This window comes from Neovison vison, chromosome X (genome assembly GCF_020171115.1).
Source record: "Neovison vison isolate M4711 chromosome X, ASM_NN_V1, whole genome shotgun sequence".
NCBI lineage: Eukaryota > Metazoa > Chordata > Mammalia > Carnivora > Mustelidae > Neogale > Neogale vison.
Window position 1 is genome coordinate 80,349,280 of NC_058105.1, and position 11,580 is coordinate 80,360,859.

The following is an 11,580-nucleotide window of genomic DNA, read 5'->3' on the forward strand; positions in this document are numbered from 1 at the left end:
TCCATTGTCTTAGAATCCACTACTTTTCTTCCTCCTCATTGTTCTACCATCAATAGCCAGCTTGAATCCTATGTTCCATTTCTTCAGCCACTCTCCATGCATCTAGGTATCTGCAATCTGGTGGTGAAGAGACAGATTCATATACTCACTGCTTTGGTTCCTTTGTTCTTCCATCATAGCCACCAGCAAGACCCAAATCTTGTATAATCCACATTACTTTTTGGGGGGATGATCTACTGTTTGAAACAAAGGTACATTTATCTGCTTCCACAGCCATCCTTAAATCCTATTCAAAGTCAGGGTCACCTTCTACTCCCTGGCACTCTATCCCATCCCACCTTTTCAGGCATGGGCTACTTCAGTAAATTCTTTACTATTCTATATCTACCTTCTGTCCTTTATTGGCTTTTGCCTCAACATTCTCTGCAACATCTCATATCTCTCTCTCTCTCTCTCTCTCTCTCTCTCTCTTATCTCAAGAAAACCCTCCCTTGTTCCTGTGTGCACATCTAGTTCCATTCTTTCTCTCTGTTCTTAAACAAATGCCTCAAAATGGATGTATATTTACTCTCCATAACCCTCCCACTCTGCCTTCTATCCTAGGCCTTTCTTTTTTAAAAAAAATTTTTAAATTTTTTATTATTTTTAATTTTTTTAAAATTCATATCTATATAAATTTTTTTAAATTTTTTTTAAATTTTTTATATCTTTTTTAAATTTTTATCTTTTTTTAAATTTTTTATTATTTCTTTTCAATGTAACAGTATTCATTGTTTTGTACCACACTCAGTGCTCCATGCAATCCATGCCCTCTATAATACCCACCACCTGGTACCCCAACCTCCCACCCCCCACCCCTTCAAAACTCTCAGATTGTTTTTCAGAGTCCACAGTCTCTCATGGTTCACCTCCCCTTCCAATTTCCCTCAACTCCCTTCTCCTCTATATCTTTGCTCAAGCTATAATCTCCTTTCCTGCTGTGCTTCCTCCAGGTCTCTATCCCACTGAAATCCTACTTTCATTTTAGCCTAAAGCTGCAGCCCACCTTCTCTGAAGAGCCACAGTAATCCCTAGTTCTTTTTTTTTTAAGATTTCATTTATTTATTTGACAGAGAGAAATCACAAGTAGGCAGAGAGGCAGGCAGAGAGAGAGGGGGGAAACAGGCTCCCTGCTGAGCAGAGAGCCCGATGCAGGCCTCGATTCCAGGACCCAGAGACCATGACCTGAGCCGAAGGCAGAGGCTTAAACCCACTGAGCCACCCAGGAGCCCTCTAGTTCTTCTATGAACCTGAAATGTCACTACAACAACCTAGACATATTAAAAGACAGAAAAAAAAACTCCAATTCATCTTGCAAATTTAATGTAACTCTGATATGAAAATATGACAGCACACAAGAAGCAAACAACAAAGTAGGATCACCAAGCAGATTTTTCATAGTGTGTCACCCTCAGCTGACTGATAATATCTGCTTATACTGCTGTGTGGACAAAAATTCCAAGGATGTACCTTGGTTCCTTGGGAAGAACTGCTGCAATTCATTAGCCATATCTGTAAACCTGGGAAATAAACCTGAAAACAAAACACCAAACAGGAACACATTTTAGTACCAAATATAGTGTTTTCTCATACTTCCTTTGTTGTCCTCATCTCCCCACCCAAACCTCCCACTTTGGGGTTTCTTATAGCATTTCCCAGATCTTACACCCATCCCCAAGGACCATGGCTGTGGAAATGTAATTACCTGAAACCTCACTAGCCATAGGAGAAGCTACAGGCACCAAGGCTGGTGGCTCCACCACCAAAGCCAGCACCATTTCTTGGTCCACCGCCAAAGCCAGCACCACTGCTTGGTCCACTGCTGAAGCCAGCACCTGTGCTTGGTCCACTGCTGAAGCCAATGATAGAACTGGGTCCACCATTGAAGCTGGTGCTGGTGCAGGGTTCGCCAATAAAGCCTGTGCTGGTGTTGGAACCACTGCCAAAGCCAATGATGGTACTTGGTCCTCCGTTGAAGCTGTTATTAAACCCAGCACCAAAGCCATCACTGATGCTGAGGCCACCACTAAAGCCAGCACTTGTGCCAAGTGTGCTGCTAAAACCAGCATTGGTGCCCAGTCCATCACCAAAGCCATCGCTTGAGATCAGTCCACCACCAAAGCCAGCACTGGTGCTCAGTCCACTACCAAAGATAGCACTGGTCCCTAGTCCACTACTGAAGCCAGCACTAGTGCTCAGTCCACCACTAAATCCAGCACTGGTGTTTAACCCACTGCCAAAGATGAAACCAGCAGTGGTACTGGATCCATCACCAAAACTAGCAGTGGTAGCACCACTAAAGCAGGCGCTAGTGCTAGGAGGGCCACCAAAGCATAGGTTGGCGTTAGACACACTGCCAAAACAGAGGCTGGTGCTAGGAACTCCACCAAAGCCAATGCTGGTACTGGGAGTAATGCCAAAGTCAGTAGTGGTGGTAAGTGCCCCACTGAAGTCAGCACTGGTGCTGAACACACTGCCAAAGCCAGAGATGGTGCTGGGTGCACTGCTGAAGCTGGCACTAGTGTTAACAGCACTGTTAAAACCAGCACTGGTGTTGAGTGCACCACCAAAACCAACACTGGTGCTGAATGCACCACCAAAGCTGGCACCAGTGCTGGGAGAGCCACCAAAGCAGATACTGGTGCTTAATGTGCCACCAAAGTCAGCGCTGGTGCTGGAAGAACCACCAAAGGAGACACTGGTGCTGAGTACTCCATCAAAACCATTGGTGGTACTAGGAGAGCTGCCAAAGCAGATACTGGTATTAAGTGTGCCACCGAAGCTGGCACCGGAGCTGGGAGAGCCACCAAAGCAGACACTAGTGCTCAGTGTGCCACCAAATCCAGTGCTGGTGCTAAGTGCCCCACTAAAGACTGTGCTAGTTCTGGGTAGACTGCCAAAGCTGCTACTGGTAATGAGTGCACCACTGAAACCAGCAGTGGTGCTGAGTGTGCCTCCAAAGCCAGAGCTGGCTCCACCACTGAAACCAGGACTGCTGCTGAGTGGGACGCTGAAACTGGAGCTGACCCCACCACCAAAGCCGGCACTGGTACAAGGTGTGCCACCAAAGCTAATGCAGGCTTCACTGTTGAAACTAGAGCTGGTGCTCGCTGCACCACTGAAGCTAATGCTGGCTGCACCGCTGAAACTAGTGCTAGTGCTGGGTATGCCACTAAAACAAATGCTGGCTGTGCTGCTGAAGCTGGCACTGGTCCTGGGTGTGCCACCAAAGCTAGTGCCAGCTCTGCCACCAAAGCCACCACTGGGGCTGGGCACACCACTGAAGCTAATACAAGCGCTATCGCTGAAGGCAGCCCTGGTGCTAACTCCTCTGCTGAAGTCGATGTTAGTGCTGGCTTCTGCATTTTCTTGGGCTCTGGTCTCAATTTCAAATGAAAATCTGTTCCAGGACTGAGCATCATCGCCTAACTCTTCCCTTGTTAGGCAGTCGATATCCATGTCATCCCAATTCCAGGGCCCAGCCACAGCTTCCTCTCCAATCCCCATTTGGGCTCTTGCCTCAGCCCTTGCCTCAGTCTCAGCCACGGCCACAGCTGCAGCTTGGACTTCCATCTCCACTGCCTCCTGGCACTGAGCAGCCCAGTCCTTGGCGTACCTGAAATGGGAATGATAATCAATATAAGGACAATAACATTTGTAATCATCTATTATGTACATACAATGGGCTCTGTATAAAATCAAGAGCAGTATTTTTTTTAATTCTTATTTTCCTGGGGCTCTATCAGTCCTGAAATCCAATTGCAGCTCTGATAACTAAGGTGCTGGGTAACCTTGGACTATTCACTTAACCTAACTGAGAAAAGGGGAAATGATAAGAGAGTATGTTATGGATTGAATGTTTGTGTCCCTCCCCCCAAATTCATATATTAAAGCACCAGCTCCCAGTGTGACTATATTTGGAGACTGGGTCTTTACAGAAGTAGAGTTAAATGAGGTCATAACGGTGGGGCCCTGGTCCAATAAGATTCCTGTTTTCGTAAGAGGCTCTTTTTCCACCCTGTGAGAACACAGCAAGAAGACATTCATCTGCAAGCCAGAGGGAGAGACCTCATCAGAAACTGACACTGCTGGGACTTCCAGCCTCCAGAACAGTGAGAAAATAATTTTCTGTTGTTTAAGGCACCCATTTTGTATTATTTTGTTATGACAGTGCAAGCAGACTAATAGAAATTAGTCTAATTTCTAATTAGAAGTTTCTAATATGAAAGAAAGAATGAAATAATGTAAACCTTATGTTCAGCAGCAATCTCAGACATCAGCAAAGTTCCATATGCTTATATACTAACTGCAGACTGCCCTGTACCTAACCATCCCTGCACATAGTCTGACCCAGTTAGGGTACCCTTAATATGACAAGTCAGGGCAGCTCTGCTATTACCTTGAATGCAAACTTGAGTACTTTCATCTTGCTAGTCCCATGGTAGGAGCGCAAGCCCCAGAAGAACTCATATTCAGGTGGTCTGCTGTTAGGGACCCTCTTGTACTCCAGGTACCTTGGAGAAAGGAAATGAAACTTGCTTCTAACCAAACAAATCTGTTGTGTAACCACTGGGCACCAGGTGACAACTTCCTTCAAATACTAAACTCAACTCCTGGAGGAAGATTTCTAAGACCTTCCTTCCCCAGACTCACTCCCAAACACAGTTCATGGTATTGGTCTCCAATATTGTCATTTCCCTTTGGACCCGTGCAAGACAGTCACTTGATGCTTCAGAGAAGGTATGTATAGGGCATGATGTCACAGGAAGGCCAAAGTATCTTGCCACCTGTGAGGAGTAAACCCAAGTTCCTGTTGGGTGTGTTATAAACAGAGGAGCCATTATTCAGGCACCCTGCTCTGAGCACACCCTAAAGCAAGGGCCTTGTCTTTGGTCTAGCCCAGTCCTGGAACTGTCACTCATGGGAATTATGGACAGGACTCAGTTCTAGGGCATAGGATGCCCATCCTGCCTCTAAAGCTAGTGTAATAAAAGGGCTGACTGAGTTCTTTCTGAACCAGACCAGCACACTCAGAACACTTCAGGGTCAGACAAAGCCCCCAAACACCACTTACTTCTGCTTCACAAATTTGTCTGTGATGAGCTTCCTTACTTCCCCAAAGAGCGAGTGCCATACCCTGACAATGGGAAAAATAACCCATAAACAGAGATTAAAACTTCCCAGATGAGGGAAGAGACATTTCTGAACATGGAAGAGACATCTCTAGAACATGCAGCAGTCCCAATGAAGCCAGAAAAGTAGTGAACACATGGTCACTAGAAGCAGTAACTTGAGGCCAGATGGTTCTTTGTCAGGTATGCCCCTAAAGTTCTAGCTTCTATCTCAGGTTAGAATGACATAGGGGTGGGAAGATGCAGAGAGTTCAGGACCATTTTCCCCACCCACCCATCTCAGAACCCTGGACCCTTTACCAGCACCCCCACCCATTCCACCAGACCACCAGACTGATGCAATCCTGGAACCATCCTATCTTTCCAAATGACAACACGGACAGCAAGCACTGAGAGAGCCCAATCATACCCAGGGCGCAGCCCCAGCTTGCACAGCACCTCCCAGATGACAGCTGCAAGAGGAGGCAAGAGGAGACAGGGACAGAAAATGAGCATGTGGACTTCCAACTGTGGCCACCCATTCAGCTGCATGCCTACCCACTCACCCTCACTAGACCAATTTCCATTCATAAAAATGATGCTAACTAAGAAGCACCATGAGGAGACCTAGCTTTGGTGAATCCTTAGTCCTAGGGAAATAACAGAGTAGAGAAAAGGTTTATGTCCAGCAGCCATCTAGGCTATCCTCTCCCAGATTCCTGAGACATGACAGAATTCTGCCTAGTCTATGCTTCAAGCTCTATGTGACCCTGATCAAGACACTTAGACTCTTGAGTCTCCATCTCCTATTCAGTAAAATGGGAAAATCCAATCCTCCCCTGCCTCAGGTTGCCAAGAGGAGAGAAGAATGCCTGCCAACCTGGGAAAACCCATGGACCCAGCCAATGTGAGTCCCTTCTTTCTCTCTTAGACCCCTCTGCCCCAAAAGAACTCTAGGTTCAGATGCTCCTGTCCTTCAAGCATCATGATTTACCTACACCAGGAAGCCCTCCCTTGAGAACCACTCTACCAAAGCCAGTAGGAAGAGACAAGCAATGACAGGTCTGCTTTCCTGGGAAGCTTCTTGAAGAAACAGAAAACCTGACAGGAAGAATGCACTGCTCCAGGCTTCCACACCCTTCAGTCAATCATAATAAAGCACCACTACCATGTGCAGGGCTCCAACTATGTGACGGAGCTGGAGCAGGGTGTTTTAGGCCCTGTCTTCCTGCTTCTCCAAGGAGATGTGAGAAGAGATGACAGGATGGGGTAGTCACATAGATAGAAGCAGAGCCTCCCTTCCACCCCACCCCTTTCCCAGCTTACGTTCCTAGTATGCCTGCAGAAGATTCCTGAGTGCTGATGAGAATATACAATCTACTTTGCTTATCAATTTCCTTCAGATTGACTCGAAACATCTGCCAAGTAAAAGAATAGCCTGTGAGATCACAAAATTCAGCCTAGGCATCAGTGAGCTTCCTGAGCATCTTGAAAATGAGCATGTGGAATTCCAACTGTTGCCACCCATTCAGCTGCATGCCTACCCACTCACCCTCACTGGACCGATTTCCATTCATAAAGATGATGCTAAGAAGCACCGTGTAGCTAGAGTTTTGAGTGTGTATGAGAAATCAGTGAGATAGTGGAGGTAAAGCACTTAGCAAAGTGGCCACCACTACAGAAAGCAGGTAAGAAATGTACTATTATCAGCATCACCTTTGTTATTGTAGGTATTTAGGGAGATAGAGAATGGAGAATGAGAAGGAGAGGTGAGCATTTGAAATACATTACAGAACACATCCATCATCAGACCGGACTAAGCTGAGAGGCTTGAGTCCTAACTGTGTTTTACCACTGACTTGCTGTGTGACCCTGAGCTAGTCTATGTTGCTACTTAAGCCACTGTATGCCCAACTGTATAGTGATGGGGATGGATTAGTGATCTCTGTGGTCTATTCCAGAAGAGACATGTAAGTCCTTATTGATTCAAGGCTTCCCCATTGTGCCCATCCCCCAGGGCTGCCCCTTCACCTTCTCCAGAGCGTAGCTTGCTCGTTCAATGATCTCTGGGAAATATTCATCATATTCTTGGATGACATCCTTCAGCATGTCTGTAGGAAGGGTGAAGTGGGAGCAGCTGGGCTGAGCAGGGGCAACGGAACTGCAGCTCTCTGCCCAGCCTGTGGGGACAGTGCAGTCTGAGTTCTCAGCTGTGCTAATGGGAGATGCCAGCCATAACAGTGTCGGGAGGGCAAGGGAGGGCATATGGGAGAATGAAGAGGCTATAAAAGTAAATTGGTTACTCCAGGGCATGGGAGAGAGGGGAGTTGAGAAAAGATTTCAGGGAGGCAGGTTGGTATGACTCTACCTGAGTGCTTGATGGGGATCTTTGTCTGGTCCTTAACCAACAGGTATTTCACCAACTTATTTGCCTGGGAGAAGAGGAATACATGGGGAGATCTCAATATGTTTTTAGAAAACTTGAATGACAAAAAAGAGGGAAAGTGAAAAAGAGAAGAGACTGGGCAGCATAGGATTCTTACCCTTTTTTGCAAAATGGCCACATCTCGGGGTGGCAGAAGCCTCCAGTCTCATGGAATCAACCTGTAATTACTGCCACCTCTCTAAACGGTATGAGATCCTTTGAATACATCATCAGAAAGAAGGAAGGTCCAGAGTCACCAGGTAAAAGAGATGGCTCTGTCTCCTTACCCTACCTTCTCCTGAAAATCCCCCAAACCCTTCTTATAGTGGATCCTGACATTACAACTGACCATCCTAAGTCCTAGATACGTCTTTCACTGTCTTCCAGCCAGGAGTTTCACCCAAGGGCAGGACTTGGGGCTCCTTCTCTTCTTTTGGCCACCACTAACTCTGCTAACTGTATCCCTTGGACAAGTCACTTCACCTCTTTGGGACTCAGTTTTCTCAAATGTAAAACCGGAATCTATGATCCCTGGATAGGAAGAGTTACTTTCAAAACACAAAGACACAACTTTTATGAACTACCCAAGCCCCTGGTAATTGGTAACTACTATGTAAATACCAGCTGAATTATATCCAGGTTGCATCTAAGTATATGGATGTATTGTTCCCCACCAATCTGTGAACTGTCAGAGAGCAGGAACTATATCACATTTTTTCAGAATTTCCCACAGCCTATCAAAACACAGCGCCTGGCTCAGCGTAAAAAAGTCTCAGTAAACTTTTATAGAACAAACTAACAAACTAGGAGGATAGGAATGGAAAAGAAGTGAAAATTTTAAGGATGGTGATGTCAGAGATCTCACCTTTTGGTTCCTCTTGCCCCAGGTACTGGTTGTAGGCTCCAGACTCAACTGGGCCAGGTAGTCATCTGCCAGGGCCTGTACAGCAGCTGCAACCTGAGTCTCAAGGGCACTCATGTTGGTCCTAAAGGTGGCTATCTTGGCCTCGAGTCCTTGGTCAACAATTTTCATCTGGTTTTCAGCTGCCTGGGTCTTAGTGACAGACTTATGAACCCTGGACCCTCTCTTGACCTGAAGGGCAGCTGCTAGGGCTTGGTTTGTGATCATTTGAGCTAGGTCTTGGAGCCTCAGAGACCTCACAGGCAGAATTTGGGTCTATATTGGCAGCTTTCTTACCCTTGAATTTTTGGGGCCTTAGCTACTGTTGAGGCCTCAATCTGCCTGCTAGCTCTCTCAGCATTTGGGGCCTCTAATAGTTCAATGTCAGTATTTATGCCCTTAACAGTTGGCTTCTTGGCTTTGGAGGCTTTATTAGTCTGATGCAGGTTGTTGTGGCATGGGTAGTGGCTGCCTCATTATTAATTTGGCCTTGGGTGGTAGCTGTGTGGGTGGTGGTTGGAGCCAATGGGATATCAACAGCACTAGTTATGGCCTTATTGGCAGCCTTCTTAGCTTTGGAAACTTTCTTGGGCTTAGTGGGGACTATCAAAGCCTGGGAGTTGGCTGACCCACTGGTAAGTGGAGCCTGGATAGCCTGCAGGATGTCTAGTAGGTTTAGGGCCTACAAGGATGACTTGGTCTGTGTAGTGACACCCTCCTTTCCAGTTAGATATTGGGAGGCTTGGGCTACCTTAGCAGTAACTCTCTTTATCTTATTGGCTTTTTTAGGCTGAGCAGTGACTGAAGAAGCCTGAGTATTGGTTGCTTTGTGGTAGCTGAAGCTTGGTTGATCTAGGGGATGATAGGCAGGTTTAAAGCCTGCAAAGTTACTTTAAGCTTGTTAGTGGCAATCTCATTGGCAGATGAGACTGTAGGGGCAACAGGTATGGCTTTAGTAATAGACTTAATAGGGGCCTTCTTGGTCTTGCTTTTCTTAAGCCAGTTGGCAACTGGAGGGCCCATGGCCAGAGGGTCCTTAGTTGCTGCCAAGAGGGTAGGCATCAGCAAGACACTGTCCTCTTCTGTGGTCTCAGTCTGTGTATCTAGAGGAAGTGAAGTTCCCAGAGGGAAGCATAGGGCCCTATGTACTTAGGACTATGATCTGCTGAGCCATCTGGCCTCCCTACAGCCCACCCTTTCCAGGAAGGCCCCTCCTTCCTCTAATCAGTGATTAAAGGAGAGGAAACAGGAGCTCGAGTTGGGCAGGTTTTCTTCTCCTCCTCCTTCACTTTCAGGGGAGGACTGAGACAGGTTAGGCAGGAAATTCTTCAACTACAGAGTGGTAAGGGGCTCAAGATTAATAAATGAACTCAGGAAGGGACAGATGGCCTGGTGAGAATGCAGAAGCCTCACCTGGAATGGGAGCATCCTATAACCGCAGTCATTTCTCCTATTCATTTTTCTGAAAGGCCGAGTAACAGCTGAGCTGAGGGGAAGGGGCCTGAAGGGGAGAATGAGAAGGAGAGGGAGATTCACCAGACCTCCCAACTATTTTGAAAGAAGGGGTATCTCATCCAACTTTGTACCCCAAAGGCTTCAACTATTCGGTTCTCATACCTAGAAACACAGATCACCTACCTGAACCCTAGCTCCATTGCCTCCCCCCAAATACTGCAAGTCAGTTCTACAGCCCCGCCCCTTAATCTCACACACACCTCGTACTGCAACTTAATAGTGCGCATGCGTGCCAACCGGAGCACATGCGCTTTGGTGGACTGGTCAGTCTGAACACCTCGATCTCATAGATGCTTCCTGCTCTCAGAGAAGCAGAATGTCTGGGACAAGCCCGGGACCCGCTTTTCCTAACTGCGTCACATTTGGCTCCAACCCTTCCCCCAACGCCAGCCTGCTCCCTCTGCGGTACTGCTTTGCACCGCCCCTTCCCTAACACCGCCCACCTCTACTCTGCGGTACAGACACGCACCGCCCCTTCCCTATGTGCACCCTCCCTCCTTTCTGCAGTACTTCTCAGCAACTCCCTTTTCCTTATACGCCCCTTCCCTCCTCTCCAGTGACTCCCCGCACTGCCCTTTCCCCCAAAACCGCTCCCCCACTTCCACGTTTGCAAGTGACCGGTTCCACCCTTTCTGCGACATCGATACGCCACCCACAAATCCGAGGATATTATGCTTTTGTGTATTCCTTGTTCCCGAATACTAACAGGTTCTGTCCCTTCCCTCTTCAAACCGTAATCAACCAAGTCCTAGCCCCTCTTCCGTTCTGTCTGAGCCAGGTCATTCTTGCTATTCAAAAGGGATTCTGCCCTGCATTTCTGGGTCCTGACCCCTACTTTCTGTGGCCCAAACTGGATCCTGTCCCCATTCACCAGCCTCCCGGAGTCCTGCCATAGCTTATCACCCTCCCAAACTGGGTCATGCTCCTTTCTACTGTCAGAACGATTGTTTTTCTTCCCGCAGTCCGAATCGGGTCTGCATCCCTCCTTTCTGCGGCCCGAACAGAATCCAGATGTTTCCATTATAAGGCCCAAAGGGGATTCTGCCCCTTCTATCTCCTGTATGAACAGGGTCCAAGTACCCCCAAACCCAAGCACATTAATGCAGTTAGCACCTGAACCCGCGGCAGGTTTTCTTCACCTTAGGGTGTGTGGAGTCAAGCACATTAAAGCCATAGCCCAGAGGCTCCAACAGGTCTTCACTAAAGCTGGGCATCTTTAGCTCACCTCGTTCTTTGGAGTCCAGAAGGCGTCCGCTCTCTCCAAGCTTCTCCTTAGGTCTGAGCTTATTGGCTTCCCCTCCCCAGCCGGAAGTGGTCCTGCCTTTTTCCACCTCCAGAGGGGTCTCCTTCCCTGCTTGTCAACCTCCTCCTTTATGCTCTACTTCCAACTTTCCTTTCTCCTCATTGTGGTTTCTTTTCTGCTTACTATCGGTTATTCAGTCATCGCCCTTTCCTAGTCCCATTTGATTTTTCTATCCCCCACCATTCATTATTATCCCCATTCATATTTAATTCTTCTGTTCCCTCTAAGAGGACTGTGCTTCTCTGAGCTCCTATCCCTTCCTACAGCCCTCTCTATGCCAACACTA

The 11,580-nt window shown here is 47.3% G+C and overlaps 1 protein-coding gene and 1 non-coding gene across 2 annotated transcripts; both read right to left on the minus strand.

Annotated features, from left to right (window-relative positions):
- Positions 1-1,363: 1,363 nt before the first annotated feature.
- LOC122897183 (trophinin-like) lies at positions 1,364-11,257 on the minus strand. The gene is made up of 3 exons (XM_044235370.1): positions 11,217-11,257; positions 1,745-3,655; positions 1,364-1,572 (listed from the first exon to the last, which is right to left on the minus strand). Exon 2 carries the CDS (start codon positions 3,610-3,612, stop codon positions 1,756-1,758), a length of 1,857 nt encoding a protein of 618 aa, XP_044091305.1. The 5' UTR covers positions 3,613-3,655; positions 11,217-11,257; the 3' UTR covers positions 1,364-1,572; positions 1,745-1,755.
- LOC122897873 lies at positions 4,782-4,910 on the minus strand. The gene has a single exon (XR_006382703.1). It is a non-coding gene; the product is annotated as a small nucleolar RNA SNORA11 (small nucleolar RNA).
- Positions 11,258-11,580: the final 323 nt, after the last annotated feature.